Source organism: Seriola lalandi, unplaced genomic scaffold (genome assembly GCF_002814215.2).
Source record: "Seriola lalandi dorsalis isolate HSWRI2012SDOR001 ecotype SW California unplaced genomic scaffold, Sedor1 jcf7180002054519, whole genome shotgun sequence".
NCBI classification, from domain to species: Eukaryota; Metazoa; Chordata; class Actinopteri; order Carangiformes; family Carangidae; genus Seriola; species Seriola lalandi.
In genome coordinates this window covers 442,537-459,170 of record NW_019525072.1, presented here as the reverse complement: position 1 = coordinate 459,170, position 16,634 = coordinate 442,537, and the positions used below count along the sequence as shown (strand labels likewise).

Below are 16,634 nucleotides of genomic sequence, written 5' to 3'. Positions count from 1 at the left end.
GGGGCTGGGGGGGGGTGCGCAGAGCAGGGGAAATGAAGGGATATTAAGGGAGAAATAAGCATGAGCGCCGAAGGGGCTGGATATATCACGTGTCTGGATTTAGCACCAGTCCTCCTACCTCCTACTGCTGTATCTTTGTAGACTGTTCAGCAAAGTGGAAGAGGAAAGAGTGGGGGAGGAGTGTGTGCGTGCTCACATCTGTGTGTATGTGCAAGAAAGGCAAGAAAAAGAGAGTTAAGTGAGAGAAAGAATAAGAGATAAAGACATAAAGAGAGAGCGTAACAGAGCTGTAACCAGATACGTAGGGTAACTAATGATATCTTGACACAATGATGATGATGAAATTGATCTGTCCTTCAAATAAAGTCAAACAGTTGCTCTGACGTTCTCTCTCAGCTACTGACAACGGCCCTAAACTTGACAGGCAGAAGTAAGCAAAGTATACTAAATAATACTGAAAAAGTCAACTATGCTAATATCATAGCACACTCGCAGCAGTGAGGACCCATTAAAACATAATGTAAATATTCAAAGTAATACATATGGTGGAAAGTAACTAATTACTTACTAACTAACTACTAGTAATGACATTACCTCTAATATTTTGAGGACATTTTGATAATAGTTGATATTTGATGACACTTCTGTAAGTAAAATTTTGATGCAGGGCCTTTACATGTGACTGGGTATTTACTTAAGTAAATGAATAGTACTTCATCTGTCAATGATTATACCATAACAGACAGTGATTTAAAACACCATCAAGTGCAGCAATGTAACTTCTAACTGAATTTTAAGTTTTTGAGAGGCTTATGATTTCATAAAATGAATGGATGAATTACACTTATGGGCTTTTCAGACATCTGTAAAAACATGTCCATTTAAATTATACACATGGCAGGAGATTTAAAACACCAAGTATAATTTAAACCTTTACACTTGCTGCTGAACACAACACAAGTTCCTGTGTGCTGTGGTGGAAACTGACTAAGTACATTTATATTTCTATTCCACTACGTTTATTTGCTAACTTTAGTTGCAAGTGAAAATTTGACACATAATGAGTTTATTAAATACGTAAAGGATCTAAATACTTGCTCCACCACTGCCTGTATAAATACTACATGATTAAAAAGGAAACCCTTGCTGATGAGCACTACACGCAGTATATGAGGGGTATTACTGGGGCATCATGGTGATTTGGATGATTTGATTACTATCATGTACCACAGGGCATGTGATGCTGTGTCAGTGTGGAGGGGCGTGTGTTATGGGCGTCCCCATTCCGGGGAGTGTCTGTGTTCAGCCAATCACATTTTAGTCGTGAGGTTTGTGGGTGTGGTCTACCCCCTCCTCCTTCCCTCCCTCCCTCCCTCCCACACACTACCCTGACCCAGCTGCAGCACGCTTTTGTTCAAACTCAGAAGTCAGACAGTCAGTCCCGTACAGAGGTGCGCTCTTACGTTACTTTAACAGATGTTCATAAAAGGCTGATAGCAACAGTATGGCTCTTGTCAAACACATTCAAATCGATGTACTTTTAACCTTTACTTCACAGTTTTGGATGCTAAGTTAGTTTTTTTTTTTTTTGTACTTCGCTTGTGTGAAGTTTTTCAAATAGGGACAGCAAGGTGTCGCGAGCGAAGCAACTGGAGACCTGGAAGAAGAAGAAGAGGAGGGGGGGAGGATTTTCTTTGAAACACACTTCTGGCGGCTGTGTCGGTGTACGACCGCTGCCATGTACAGCTTCTAGACATGTTCCATGCTCTTTGACAGACAGGAGAGAGTGAGCTTATGCTACCCTTCATCCTCCTCGCTGGATAATCTATGGAGAGGGTGTCCTGTTCTCTCTCACGCAGCTCTTGGAGTTACTTGCGGCTGAGACTACACCGTGAGCTTTGAACTGAATCGACCTGGATAGTAGAAAACGACTCACTTAACCTCATTTGAATGCCTTTGCAAGGAGTTTGCTGGTTTCTGTGCTGCAGGCAGGGCTTCAGTTTGCTCGGACGGGACTATGGGGAGAAAGAGGAGGAAGAGTCTTTTGAATTGCGCAACAAGGAGGACTTGACTCCCAATGGACGGGTAAAAAAAACTCTCCACCTGCACTACACAGCAACTCCCCTGCATGCACTCAGTTCAAAACATACATTTGTTGAAGATTTACATCAGAAAATGTCAAGTAGTGACTGTGAAAAAAAACTGTCTTACACAATGTACCTTGAACATTTTATAAAACAGGGTCAGCTCCAGGAGCATAATTTCAGTTTTGTGCAAACAGATATGGCTGCAGGTCTTGATAGGGAAATGATAACTTTTGAAAAGTAAATTTGGATTGGAACTTCAAGGCACGATAAGAAATGCAGCTTGTGTTCACTAGATTGCCCATATTTTGAAGTAACAAGCCACAGAGTTCACATGTTATCTGTTAACCTTGTTATCTGTGGGAAGCATCAGTTTGTTCATTGCAAGCCTCTGTCACTGATGCAGGACACTGAATTTGCTGCTGCAGCCCAGTTTTGACGTTTAGGCTTGCATGGTCTTTTGAGGCTTGGGCAACATTGAGCAATCACGTACACACACCCACACAAACACACTCATTGACATAATGCATTCCCCAGACCCTTAACCCTAACCTAAATCATCACAACTAAATGCCTAACCCAAAAACCTAAACATAACTCTAACCTTAACCCTCAAACGGCCCTTTTAAGTTGTTATGACTGGCCATAATGTCCTCATAATGAAGGTTTCCAACAAAAAAAATTGTCCACACAACCATAGAAATACATATACACACACATGCACATACACACACTGTGATGCAAGCTGTAAAACCCAGTGTGTTGAACTGATCCTGTGTGTTTGGCCTCTGTCCGCTCAATTGCAAATAAGACTGCAGCCTTGTCTTCTCTGTAATGTTAGTCATCTGATCAGGCACAGAGAGTTCAGCATTGTCCATCCACTTGTGAGGGGGCATTGTTGCCTTGAATTGAGGTAGCCTCTTTCTGTATGACCCAACGTACAGCTCCTTATGTACAGTCTCTTAGAAAAATTTACCCTCAAATATGAGACTCCTGTTGTTTTTTAAGGAGAAAGTCATTAAAACCTGTCTTGGCCTCTGTATGCTGTCATGGCTTACACTAACAGCATGACCTCCCAAGTTAAATACCACCCGAAGCTACGACTTGCATATCCTGCTTATCTATTTATTGCCCCTTTTGTCTGGTTGCAGCCAACCAGTGCACCACCACAGCGATTTGCATGAAACGTTGGGAACAGTTAAGTTTTACACAGTTACACGGTTATTGCCTCAACAGAAATCTTAACAGTACCAGCAGCAGCCAGATAAGAGCAACATCTGTTGCTCCAGGGTATCCAGAGAGGTGTTGGTGTGTAGCACTCCTCTTCTTGGCAAACATCCCCATCTTAGTCATAATGTACCATCTGCCTGGCCATTGGTGGTCAGAGGAACCCAACTGTGCTCCATCCGCAATCAATACAAGATCATAGTAACATGTCCCAATGGAGAGGCCTGGTGGCCTTTCAGAGAGAGGCACAGGGATCTCTTTTCCTGTAACTTTCCCCGGTTCTCTCATTAAAATGTAACCTGCACAGAATTCTGTTCCTCTGGGTGGATTCAATTTAACGTTGGTTTATTGAATTTTAGGTGTGTTGTTTGGAGGAGAGCATGCTCTATGAGATGACCTCAGGTGAAGGATTGTATTCTGGCCATGCTCTCTAAAAGATAAATTGCATATAGGATGATCAGCATTGCCAGATTTCACTGATTAAATCTATACTCCTATTAAAGCCAAGAGCCCACCCAACTGTCATCAAAGTGGCCTAGTGGCAGTTTTCTTTTACATTAAACAGTTTAAGTCTTCAGTTGTGTGTGCAGATGTTTGACAAAAGAGTAATTGGGATAGGAGAAATATTTCTCACCTAGTTGTAATAAATGGAAATGACATTTAGTTTTTCTTGGTCGTCAGCTACCAGTCATTGCATGTTGAGCCAAGCCTACTGAACTCCATGCTGTCTCAATCGTATTAATCAGAGAAGAGGAAGTGGTGATTTATTGGACTGTAGCCGAACTATTCATCCGTGGAAACTTCCCAAATGGCACAAACGTTATCACACAAGAATAACTCTTAAAAGAAAGCTGCTTTTATTTTGTTTTAGTGTAAACTTGTATGTATGGCTGTGGAAAACTGACTACTGTGAAGCTCATAATGCTTCTTTGTCTCTAGAGCTGCTCTCTCTCTCCCCTATACTGGTGTTACATCATTGATTAGAGTCTTGGTTCTATTAATTTTGTGCTCGTAAATATTCATAAATATGAATCAACTTGTCCTGAACCATAAAAATAATGATCTTCTTTTAATCTGAGTGATAATTTCCTTTTGAGATGCAGTTTGTCTTAATCATTCATGTGGTCAGCCCTGTTCATTTTTATCATATTAGTTCTAAACGGGAGGAACCACTTTATTGACTGATGTCACTGACAGTGTTTTACCCAATAACGAAAGTCAGCAAACTGCCTTTTGGCTACTTTCTTTTGTCATAAAAAATCCCCCCAGTTTTTCTGAAGTTATTGATTATTGATTACCCTGATGCTTCCAAGTAATCAGTCCACTTCCACAAATTCTGTTTCCATTTGATCTGTGTCACTGGTTTATGCTGGGTATTGTAACTCTGTGTCAATAGTTCACACTGAGGCAATAATTAAGACACACAGCTGAGCTAAACCAATATCATCAGCTGAACCACTCTTATCCAGCGCAGTTCGTTATGCCCCTCCCCTCAGAATATACAGATCTAGCAGATACTGTTTGGTTTTGCATGGTATCAGTGGAGGGGATGGGGTAGAGGGTTTGAAGATCTACAATCAGTATACAATCAGCTCCTTTCCACCACTGCAAAATGATCTGCTAGTTCTGGGCTGGTGCTACTGCCTGTTCACAGTTGGTTTAACTTGCAAACCCCGGCTAGAGAGCCACCATAGAGCCACGTCATTACAGCGCTGTATATGTCTGTATACGTCTCTGCTTTTCTAGCAACTCTAGTGCCAAGCACAACAACAACAATGGCAGACTACATAGTCTTTTACAAGTGTTGCTCCTGACTTTGGCAGCCTACATTGTCATCCAAGCATTTAGATGTTGATTTTGAAGATTTCCAATTTAAAAAAAAAAAAAAAAAAGAAAGAAGAAAAAACGTCAGTCACAAAGTTTTAGTTCCTCTTGTTGGTCATGATAATCCTGCCTCCATTGTTGCTGGCCAAGAGCCGGTTCTTTGGCAGTTCAAGATTAGGCACCGGCTCCAAAACGGTCGTCAAAATGTCTTGGTGGAAAAGGGGTAAATGATTCCCAGGGAAAGCCCCTCAGGGCTCCGTTCCATCATTTACCCAGAGAGCTCCATTTCATCCAGAGCTTGACAAGCCACATTTTCAGGCAGCAGGTCAGACCTCCCAGGGTGTATGTGTGTGTGTCTTTTGGGCTTTGTAATGCTGAAATACTCCATTTAGTAGGACTCTGTCCAGCTCCTGCCAGGGATGACCACAGCAACCCACAGGTCTGGTGGAGTCTCCCTCGCTTAAGCATCCAAAACCTTCACCGCAATCTCCAGAGTTGTTTTACAACATGCTGCCAGAGGATGCCACGATGTGTAGCATCCACAGCACCAAAGCCATAGGCAACACACTGTTTCTTGCCAGGACTGTTCTCACTGAGGTTGGAATCATGAGTCAGTTCTGACGCTTGTGTAGGCTTGGCCCTTGAGAGCACAAGGCCATGTCGGAACCCTTTCCCTGCATGTTTACAGTCCTCATTCAATGAAACTGCTCTCCAACAGCTGCCCAAACAGTCACACTAAGCTGAATGCCTCCAGTGTTGGGACAGCAAGGCACTAATTTTAGGACAGGACATCCGTCATTCTCTCTTCTTTCCCTTTTTTCCACTGAAACTTTATTCAACTTTTATGCAACGTGAAGTCACGTTTACCAATAAACTCCCACCACAGAGTGTTTCGCCCTGCACAGTTGCAAGTGTTGGATCGCGGCACTGCAGTGCATCCTGTTACTCGGAACAAACAGGCACAGTCCTGCTATGCTGAGAGCCGGTCCCATTAACTGTCACTGCTGCCCTCTGTCTTCAGAGGTGTCACGGTACGCTGGTTTATATTTGGTTTCCGTTGCGTCTCTGCCTCACCACCTCCAGGCCACACATCTGGTCTTCAGGCCGACACTGGCTGAGCCCAAGCATTTCCTCCTGGTTACTCAGCCTCCCAGGAGAGCTGAAGGGAGAGCGAGAGGGAGAGAGAGAGAGAGAGAGAGTAGACGGAGGGAAAGCGAGAGCGGAAGTCGGCCACGGAACGAACACATCACGGCATCTTTCCCTCTTTCCCTCCATGCTCTGTTCTAGTCTGGAGTGATTCATCCCCTGCCCGTCCAAAGGGAGAGCTTTTGCCAGGGCTCTGCATCGCACGCTATCCTTGTTCCTCATCCCACAGCCCATTAACTCCATTGGAAAGCTATTTTTCTGTAAATTGTCACGTAATGTGTAGAATTACCCCAAAATATTCTAACTTTATCAACCTGACCCATTAGTTGATTGATCCTCTGATTAATTTACATCATGGATTTACAGCTTTTGCATTCGTTGATGTGATTAGTATTGATTTGTCGTTTCCAGTCATGGCTGTCTGTCTGAATTTTCTTCTCTGGGCCTGTTGGCTTGGCTGAATCATTTATGGTTAACAGGCAGGGGTAGGGAATTACCGTACACACTCCCATTCACAAGTCACTTTCTGCTGCTGTTCACTTATTCTTCCCCATCTGGCTTGACATTTACAGCACCTCTCCCTGAGTTAAACATTAATCATATCTCAATATCCCAACCCTCATCTTTTCCTCATTTGCTTCAGAGTCCATCTGCCTTGTAAATATAACACAGATTCCATACTAGCCTATAAATTTGTAGTTCATGTTTTCTTTGTTAGTTTTGAGCCATCCAAAAAGAAGCAGTAGACTGTTTTTACAGAGCATGGGCTATACTTAGGCTAGTTTGCCCAGTAGTAAAGTGTGGTGTGTGAACTGTTAGGGGCCCAGAGCTGACCTGGATAGTGTTTCAGGTAGGCCAACACCCCCAGAGCTGGGCCGGGGCAGCCGCAGGAGCTGGCTCAAGGCTGTGGCTCTCAGAGACAACAAGTCAAGCCACGGGGGACACAAAGTGCTGCCTCGCACACCAGGGAATAAGTCCAGATTGCACACAGGCAAAGCTCTGATGTCTGATGGGGTTTCCAAAGTCAGGTTGGGAATCTGAAGGCTGGATCTCTGTGAAAAGGGAAACATCCTCTCCCATCTTCTGCTTAATGGGGGAGTCCTGGAATGAAAAGTTCATTGTTCCTCCCATGAAATTTGATTTTACGTGTCCCATTTGTAGTCAGTAGAATCACTTACTCCAATTTCCATACAAAACCAAGAGGGAGTGTGATTTGATATGAGTAGCTGGCTAGCAGTCAGGATAACATATCTAACTTTTATTATGACTGTGCTCATCAGATAATCATCATCAATACACCTACATTTCTCTTTTTTATACGATGCCTCCCAGAGGTCTCTTTGTCTTTCTCTTTTGCTTTCATCAACCTAACAGCAATTTCCCCTCAACTTGTGTCTCTTTGAGCATGTGGATATAAAAGCTGTTTCAAGTGCAATCTCAAAGTCCAGGTTTATTTTTAGGTTAACAATCTTCGCAGAGAAATTGACTCGATCTAAATAAAAGCATTTTGGGGTTGCACGCAGCTACAGCACAAAAGATTCTTCTGTTCCCTACTCCTATATTAAATGAGCCTGTTTTGCATGCCATATTTCTCCCCACCAGCTCACCCCTCGCAAGTGAGAGCCAAGCATTACAGGAACAGAGCAGCTATGTGCTGAGACTGCCAGGAACGGCTGCATGCTCGACTGTAACATGGCCACTGCAGGCAAACTGCTCTCCAACCTGTGGACTAGTTCTAAGGACAGGCTACTGTTTGTGTTGCATTATCATCTATTTACCCGATTCTCTCTCTTCTGTTGACAGAGTCCAGCTGAGGTGACTGTTTCTCAACCAACTCGCACAGCCAACGGAACAAATGGGTAAGGAGAGAGAGAGAGAGAGAGATTTTTTTTTTTTTCCCACAATTTTTAGGAAGTAATAGTTCCTTCTTTTACTTATATACTTCCTCTGAGTGCTGGGGATATCTGTATTTATCCTCAGGCAGGCACATGTGTGAGTACAGGCCAATCACTTGATTTTTTACTTCCTCTGCAGTGTATGGTATCTCATGGGGCTCTCCTCATGTGCCTAGCCATGACACATGTGCCTAACCTCATTGCCACACATATGCTCACATGTGTATGTGTGCAAGTGGCACAGACTCACATTGTATATTGAGGATGTGGTGGTGGTACTTTAACTGCTTATGGATAATGCCACTGTCAGTTTTCACTCGTTAACCTGTTGAATTTTTAAGTTTTTCCATTCAAAGGTCAGCTAGGCTGCTGTTAGGGGTTGCATTGGTCAATAATGTCAATCTTCAACCTAGATGTTTCTGACCGATTACAGCTGTAACTTCCAGCTCACTCTGTGCAGCTTCCACATCAACAAATCCAATCACTTTGTTAGCTTGAAGGTTGTCCATTCAAACTGCCAGTTACAAGCAACCACTATGCAACTCCCGAATAATGAAATGGTCATGTGGTTTACGAGTGAACGCTAGTGACAATGAAAAGGAGTGATTCATGGAGATCTTGATCCAGACTATTAGTGCAGGGCTGTGATCTCAGACAGCGATGCAGCCAGGCTCTGCCCCGCTCTATCTCTGGCATCGTGCCCTTATCATACCCCCCCACCCCCACCCACGCCTCTTCCCTTATCCACAATCTCCACTGTACATCTGCCGACTCACAGTCAATGCGTCACAAAGCTCAACTTGTCGGACAATCACACACCACGAATGAATAGAAGAGGGTCCGCAGCAACTCTCAACAAGAAGAGATCTGCCTTAGGAAGTAGGCCGGTGAGCTGAAGTTGAAGCATTTTTGCTGCAGTCATTCAGGACATGCTGTCTCTTGAGGGTTCAGGGAAAGCAGGAAAGGAAGACTTGGGCAGGGAGGTAGGCTAACTGGACTGGGTGACTCACTCCTACCTCAGCAGCACTCCCAGAAGAGGTGTGGCTCGGATGTGTGTGTGCTTGTGTACGTGTGTGTCACTTCTACAATACAGTGGAGGTGGCCCCGGGCCACATGGCATAATTAACTACTGGTTTTGAAGGAGTGTGTTAAAAGCCTGGCTGTAATCATTGCACTCAGTGCAGAGATTAGAGAGCGCAGTGCTTCGTGATTACCTGGCCAATGAGTGGACACACCCAGAAGTTAAGTTGTATGGAGGGAAAGCCAAGCCAGGCTCTGATAAGTCATGGCATTGTGATATATCAAATGGTTCCACATCAATTTATCTGTATTCATACAACAGGGCGGTTTACTGGTTTACTTTGTACTTTTATTGACCTATTGAATTGAACTTTCCCAAAGGAGATATCAATCTCAACTACTAGTTTGATAGTGGCCCAAATCTGATGGTGATGAATTAGGGGGATTTATGTTTGTTTTACTAGACTGAGGTTAATATGGTAATGCTCAGATAATTCATCATGCTGCAGGCCTGGTGTGGTAAGGGAGGGAGATAGGCCCATCTCTGTCAAAACATAGTGGGGGGGGGGGACAGTATTTAAACTACACAAACAGCAGCAGGCCACATGCACATTCAGTCAGTCAGTCATATGTGATCAAAACATCAAGAGACTGGACAGTGTACCACCTTCCTTTTACTTTCATATGTAACCTGGCATGGTTCTGTATTAGTTCAGTATTATATCAAACATACGACAATACAGTTGATTATTATGTTTTTACCTGGGTCAGAAAAGGAAAAAAAAGTGTTTTAAGTTGACTCATGTGTAACTCCAGAGTGAGACTGATCTGTAGAGGCTGTGAACAAAGTTTCCAAATATTATTTGGTCTGTGTCAGAGGTCCTGTAATACATTTGTTGTGTGCTTGCACTAACCTCTCTCAGGTGTGTGTGTGTGTGTGTGTGTGATGGACATATTGCTGCAGGCAGACTGCATAAGGTCTTCCCTGTCTGTCTCTCAGTCAGCACAAAGTGCCAAGAAGCTTGTTCCCTCCTGCTGTGTTCACACTCAAATCTGTCTTACATCATCTCTATTTTTTCATCCCCACTTTCCTCACTGCTTCTCATAGCCAGGGCAGGGCAGGGTACAAACTGTACCAGGAGGAAAGTGGACACTTGAGGACTTCTCTATCTCTCTTTCTCACCATTTGTTCCATCTGCTTTCTCATTAGCCCCCCTCCCCCTCTTCTTTGATGGCTTTTGACAGTCAAAAACTAGACATATTTTGGTGTGGGCTGCCAGGCAGTAATGGCTGAAAGAGACCAGTGTTTGATGATGTATTTCATGTGTGTGAAGATATGCATGTGCATAAAGAGAGAGAGAGAGAGAGAGAGAGAGAGAGAGAGTATGTATGAAACATGTGAGTGTTTGCGTGAAAAGCTTAGAAGTGGGCCCCTGGTAATTGCCTGTCTGAGCGTCTGTCAGCGTGACTGTCAACCATCCAACCATCACAAACTGACCCCGTTTACAACTACAACAAATATAGAAAGTTGTCATTCACGTCACTAAGTTTCACTATCAGAGTGACGTCATTCAGACTTTTTTAAAACCTCTCTATCATAAGCTTTCTCGCTGATCGACACTCTCCTTCAGTCATAAACTGTAGACTTCCTGTCTCTCACACACGCACACGCACGCACACACACACACACACACACACACACACACATATACACACCCACCTCCTCCTTTCTCAAAACATGACTTTTTTCCTCTCCTTTCTGCCTAGTCCAGAGTTTCTTGGCAGTGGTCTTGAGTAAACAGCGTATTTTTAGCTGGGAGGTCATATAGGCCCAGTCTTAATCACCACATTCCCATTTTCCCACCAGCCCAGCTTCAGCCAGAGGCCCATGCAGCCAGCCCATGCACTGTGGGGAAGGGGATAGAGAGAGAGAGAGAGAGAGAGAGAGAGAGAGAGAGAGAGAGAGAGAGAGAGAGAGAGAGAGAGAGAGATGGATTTCTACAAAGAGAAACTGTGATTATTTATTGCTGCAGTATGACCCACTGTATTATTAATGAAAGCTGTTTCAGATAGTGTTATTTATCCTCGGTGCTTGCTCAGATGTCTAATAAAATCTGTGTGTCATGATGTACGGCCATCGTTTGTGTACAGTGTATAAGCCTGGACATCAACGGAGGCATGCAGCTGGTTTGAGTTCATTTGTTTGAACGCCTTTTTGGATCCATCTGGGCTTTTCATCCATCAGATAGAGCTCCAAGTATTTGTGTGACACATCTGCGCAAGGGTCATTTTTTTTTTTTTTTTTTTTTGTAAATGTGCATGTTCTTGTGGTCACAAGGACCCGCTTTGTATGCTAGGACATGTCTCCGCTGTTTTCCACTGCGGTCATCACAGCCCGAGAGCAAGGACACTACTTTCTAACTTTAATTAGCGTCTCAGCGTTTTGATTAGACCCTGGACTGAAATCAATTACTCATCGCTCCAGCAGCTACCAGCGGACAGACGCTCACAGACTAATCAGCTTATTGTGCTGCTCATACTTGGTGGATTTAAGTGTGTCACTCTGAAAGGCCTGCTGATAATATAAGCTGTGATGGCCTTATTTAAGTATTTAGCTTGAGTCAGTCTCTAGCTTTATTGAGTAGATGATGCTGAATTCACAGTGTCTTTTAAATGGGAAGAACAGGTAGAGCCTCTCCTTATTCCAACTTAGGTGTGTTTATGCATGGTTACCCCGACTGCTAGCCTTGTAGTCAAATTGTTTAAATAGCCTAAATTAGCTATCTTTCCTTTATTGTCCATTTAAATTGGAGCTAATACAAACAAACCGTAAATTAGCTGAATTAGTGCTTATATCATTTTTAACTTTTCTAGTTCTTTTTGTCAAGTTCGAGATGTTTTTGCTTTCAGGAATTCCCAGTATCTTTCAAACTACAACTCTCACAGCTCAGCCTTAACATTTCAATTGTAAATTGTAATTAAGATTAATTAGAGCTCTCCTCAGGACCGCGTTCGCATGTACACACTGTTGTCGATATACCGCTCCCTGACTCTCCTGTTAGTTTTGTTTCACCCGTTTGGGCAGGACATCGTGCTCGTTTCTCTCTAGTGCATGGAATTCGGTGACTTTGTGTAATGTAAAGCTCCACCCAACTAAACCAGACGTTAGCCAAATGTAACTGAAGACACGTGTGTGTGGGTGTTAAGGAGCTTTAATAATGCAGTAGTGTGTTTTACGGTGTCATTAGTGTTTTTAAACTGTATTATGCTGTATTATGTAAATGTTGTGGGTTTTAAGTCATGTAAGGGAGTGATTTCGGTCAATTGAAATATTGCAAAAGAAAAAAAAAGGATGCCTTGTTTCTAAATTGATGAGAAGGAGCCAGTCCACCAACACCTGAAGCTACTGTATACTGTGGCCTGGTGTTATCTGATTGTGCTAGATACTCAGTGTGTCCTTTTAAGATTTCCTTTTTTTTCTCCCACTTTCTTTCGCTATGTTGCTCTCATCTTTTTCCCCCCATTTAGTCAGATACTTGGTTGCTTGTAACCCCACTATCTTCTGAACTGAATATTAGAGCCAAAACTATTCGCCAATAATCAAGTAACTGAAAAAAAAAAGTTGCAAGTGAACTGAACATCTTTGGATTTTCAAAGACATTCAAAGATATTACTTTGGGCTGTGGGGAATATTAACAGGCATTTTTCACTTTTTTTTTTTTTTTTTTACATTTTATAAACTGAATAATTAATCAAGAATATAGACAGCAGATTAATCTATAATTAAAAGCATAAATAATCATTTGTTTCAACCCTAGTCTATACTGGCTGCCTGTTGATTAGGTTTGACAGAGATGTGAAATTGAGAAACTATGGCACACACAAGCCAGTAGTGGTGACAGTTAGTGATGAATGGATGAGTATTGAACAGCTCATTCTCCCTCTGCCATATATCACACAGCATTCACACAGTCTCTCAGTTCTATAGAGGACATTTACACATACGCAATTTCACAGGATGTTAATAACGCGCATTAGATTTATTACAGAGGTTGTGTAGGGAAATATTTGTTCCTCTCTCAAATCATCCTTTTCTGACTTCCCCTCTCTGACTGTTTGACGAAGCCAGCGATTTTTTTTATTTTATTTCCTGGTCTGAGCTGATCTTTGCAATCAGATATTTTCCTTTTAACTTCCATAAACAAATAATTGTGAGGGTGTCCCCCCCCCCCCCCATGCTGCACTGGTCCCTTTTGAGAGAAAAAGTACCAACTTTTTTGTGTTTCCATGACAGGAATGAGTGTGTTGTCAGTGGTTTCATGTCAAACAACAAACCTGAACTACAGAGCAGAGGAAATACCTTGATTTTCAACACATTTCAAGCTTCAGCATTGAGTAGTGTGACTTTGCAATGAGGCTCATCCCCTGCAGTAGCTGATGTTTAGTCGTCAGGGGAAGGCAAGAGAGAGAGAGAGAGAGAGGTGCTCTCTGTAGATGTGCTCGCTCTAACCCTCCGTGCTGCTTAATCCCCATGTCAAATTGTTTCCTGCACCCCACAGGAAGTTGCCCACTGAAGGCCCCACTGTCACAGGCTCTGGTGGGGCTTCTGGGAATGTGTTGGGAGGGAATGGTGGGGTGGTGTAGGACTGCTGGACAGCTGTGGAGATCCAAAGCCCTCACATCAGCAGTTGCCCCAAGCTGTATGACACGCTCTTTTCTCAATCTGTTCGCCATGTTTTATGTTGTTATTGATTTGAATTGTGTCATGCAGATATTAACTGACAAACATACTTAGAAGACAGGAAACAAGGTTTCTCCGTCCTTCTTCCCTCTGCTCTAAGTTCAGTGGATGTGTGATTGTCTTGGGTACACATACACTAAAATGAAAGTTGGAATATATTGGGGATGTACAGAAGAAAGAATGACTACCTGCTACCTGCTGAGTAATAACAGTATTGAACAATGATACCTTAATGAGTGTGTCTCGGTTCTGGAGGTGCACATAATATTTTGAACCGACAAAGTTGCACACCTTTTTAGAATCTATTTTCCATTAGGTTTGTTTGAAACAAGCGGCTCCTGGTAATAAGTTACAATTTTTGTTCAGTAACTACAGAGAAATAGGAATTGTGTGTGTGGTTTGTGTGATTGCGGTCATTAGATGCTCATGTATTTATGTATGTACTTCTTCTTTGTTCTTCTTTTTTTCCAGCCATTATTTAACATTTTTTGTATCATTAATAATGTCTCAGATAGAGGCTACAATATTTTTAAACAGTGACTGTATCATGTACTCTTTATAACAACATGTGAATATGTTTTGTTATAAAGACGCATCAACTAATCTCCTTATAATGGCACACGTTTCTTATAATTTGGTAAATTATGATAATGAGAAAAAGTGTTAGAGCATGGAAGGAAGGAAGAACAAACAATTCTCATTACAACAACAACAACAATAGTGTGTTAGACGGCTTTACTTCACTGCTGTGGTCTCCAGCCAGTCTCAGAGGAAGCTTTTCGACATTAGATTGGCTTTTTGAACACAATGGACATATTGACCCTGCCAACATTTAAATTGAAGGTCAGGCTAGTTTGTGTTGCTAAAGGTCAAGCCTTGGGCCTGTGCTTCTGTCCTCCTGTAACCCCTGCTCCCTCGCTACATGACCTGAAATGGGCGTTGAATTTGACTCATAAAGTTTTTCAAGTTAAAGATGGAGTTTGTCCAGTTAGTTGCAGAAAATCAAAATTCTGTCTGTGCTAGCAAAGTGTAGACAGGAGCACTAAGAATATTCTTCCAAGAGGGATGGCTGTGTGTACCACATAAACGCACCTCTTTTATGTCTACAAAACTCCTGTTGGTTACTCAAGTTGTTTTTCAGTTCAGGCTTGACCTAGTTATAATATCAGTGTTTACTAAATTGAGATTCAGAAACTAAGTGTAAAGATTGTTTGTTTTTTTTTATTGCTCTTGGCATTTTGGATCCAAGCCAGTCACAAACAATAGCTTCCTATAATCCAAGGCATTGAACTTAATCATGCCTTCTGTGTAAACAAGGCTATATTCTCCAGTAGAGGCGTAGTTTTTCTATAATTCTAATCCTTGTCCCATTTGAGCTACATATAGACTAACTGCCTGTCTGCGTGCGGGTCTCCGTTATGTAGCAGGGGTTATTAACAACCTCAAATAAGAGACGTCCTCACATGTCTGTGTTTATTTTAATGCCTTTAAATGGGGTCTGTGGATGCAGCAACCGTCAGAGGTCCCCGTAGGCTGCTGCTGTAGCAGGCGAGCAGGCTTAGTCAAACAGCCTGAGCGAGTATAATGTGACGGGATCCTCACTCTCTCCTTCTCACTTCTGCTTTCTGGTGATGCCCTGGATGGGTTTATATACACATAGAGAAAAAAAACTGACCCACCATATAGAGTTTCACAGTCTGAAGACCATCTTAAATTAGAGATGCCAATCAGTTGGGTTCTACAACTGCAGATACGTTTCATAAAGGGAACAAATTGTTTGTGTAAGTGACTGAGAAGTAACGTCACATGGGCCAGCTTGATAGACCATGGTATAGACAGGATCAGGTCAGTGCACACAGAGAGAAAGGAAATGGCCTTTGCAGTCATGTAAGCTGAGTCAAAGCAGATAAGGCTATATTCAGACTCATTGATTATTGCTGCCTTCCGTGAGGAGGAACCTTCCAGGAATTATCAGATCAATAACGACATAAATCAGCCAGCGAATGAGTAGGTAACTAGAGGCCATATAACCCTGGGAAAGAGGGAGGGAGGGGAGGGGAGGGCGGGGGGGGGCTTGATTCATTTCCTGAGGCATGATCCCAGTAGGAGGAGGACAAGAAGGAAGGAGGGGTTTGTCACTTGTACCTCACATGCTAGTTAGACCCAGGAAATAGAGAAAATAAACAAGTAATTAGATAAATAAATGCAGAGAGATAAAACCCCTAAACAACCTTATAATCTGGAAATGGACCTTGGCCTGAGATAACAAAGTCTGACTTTGTCCGCAACACTGCCTGACCAGATGCCATGTGTTGAAGTGGCTGCAAATTGTGATCGTGAGACATTGGAGAAGGAAAGGAAGAACAGCGGTTTCAGCAGATTTACAGATGTTTTTGATGTTCATGGTTTTTTTAAACCATCCAGGGCTGTGACCTGTTGAACCCTCTGCCTTCCTCTGACCGGCACGAGCTGGCTGGCTGGTAGTCAGGCCGGCGTCGCTCTGTCACGTTTATTTTCAGTCGCCCGCTTGGCTCGCCGGGCCAAAGTGATAAAAGAGAGACGGGCTGTCCACAGTGGCGTGGTATGTATCAGTGTGTGTTTGTGCTCTTGTGTGCTGCTAGGGAGGGAAAGTGGGGAGAATGCTGGAGGACAGATATTCGTGGCACTTCTTCCAGTCCCCCCTGTGTAACCCCCCCC

At 42.9% G+C, this 16,634-nt stretch overlaps 1 protein-coding gene across 2 annotated transcripts in view; it reads left to right on the top strand.

Moving 5' to 3' along the window:
- The first annotated feature begins 1,409 nt into the window (after positions 1-1,409).
- plekhh3 (pleckstrin homology, MyTH4 and FERM domain containing H3) overlaps positions 1,410-16,634 on the top strand; it is a 33,137-nt gene continuing 17,912 nt past the window's right edge. For both annotated transcript variants that reach the window (XM_023413956.2, XM_023413955.2), the window contains exons 1-2: positions 1,410-2,085; positions 8,085-8,140. In XM_023413956.2, coding sequence (XP_023269724.1) covers positions 1,951-2,085; positions 8,085-8,140 — 191 coding nt within the window. In that variant the 5' untranslated portion in view covers positions 1,410-1,950. The remainder of the gene's footprint in view (positions 2,086-8,084; positions 8,141-16,634) is intronic.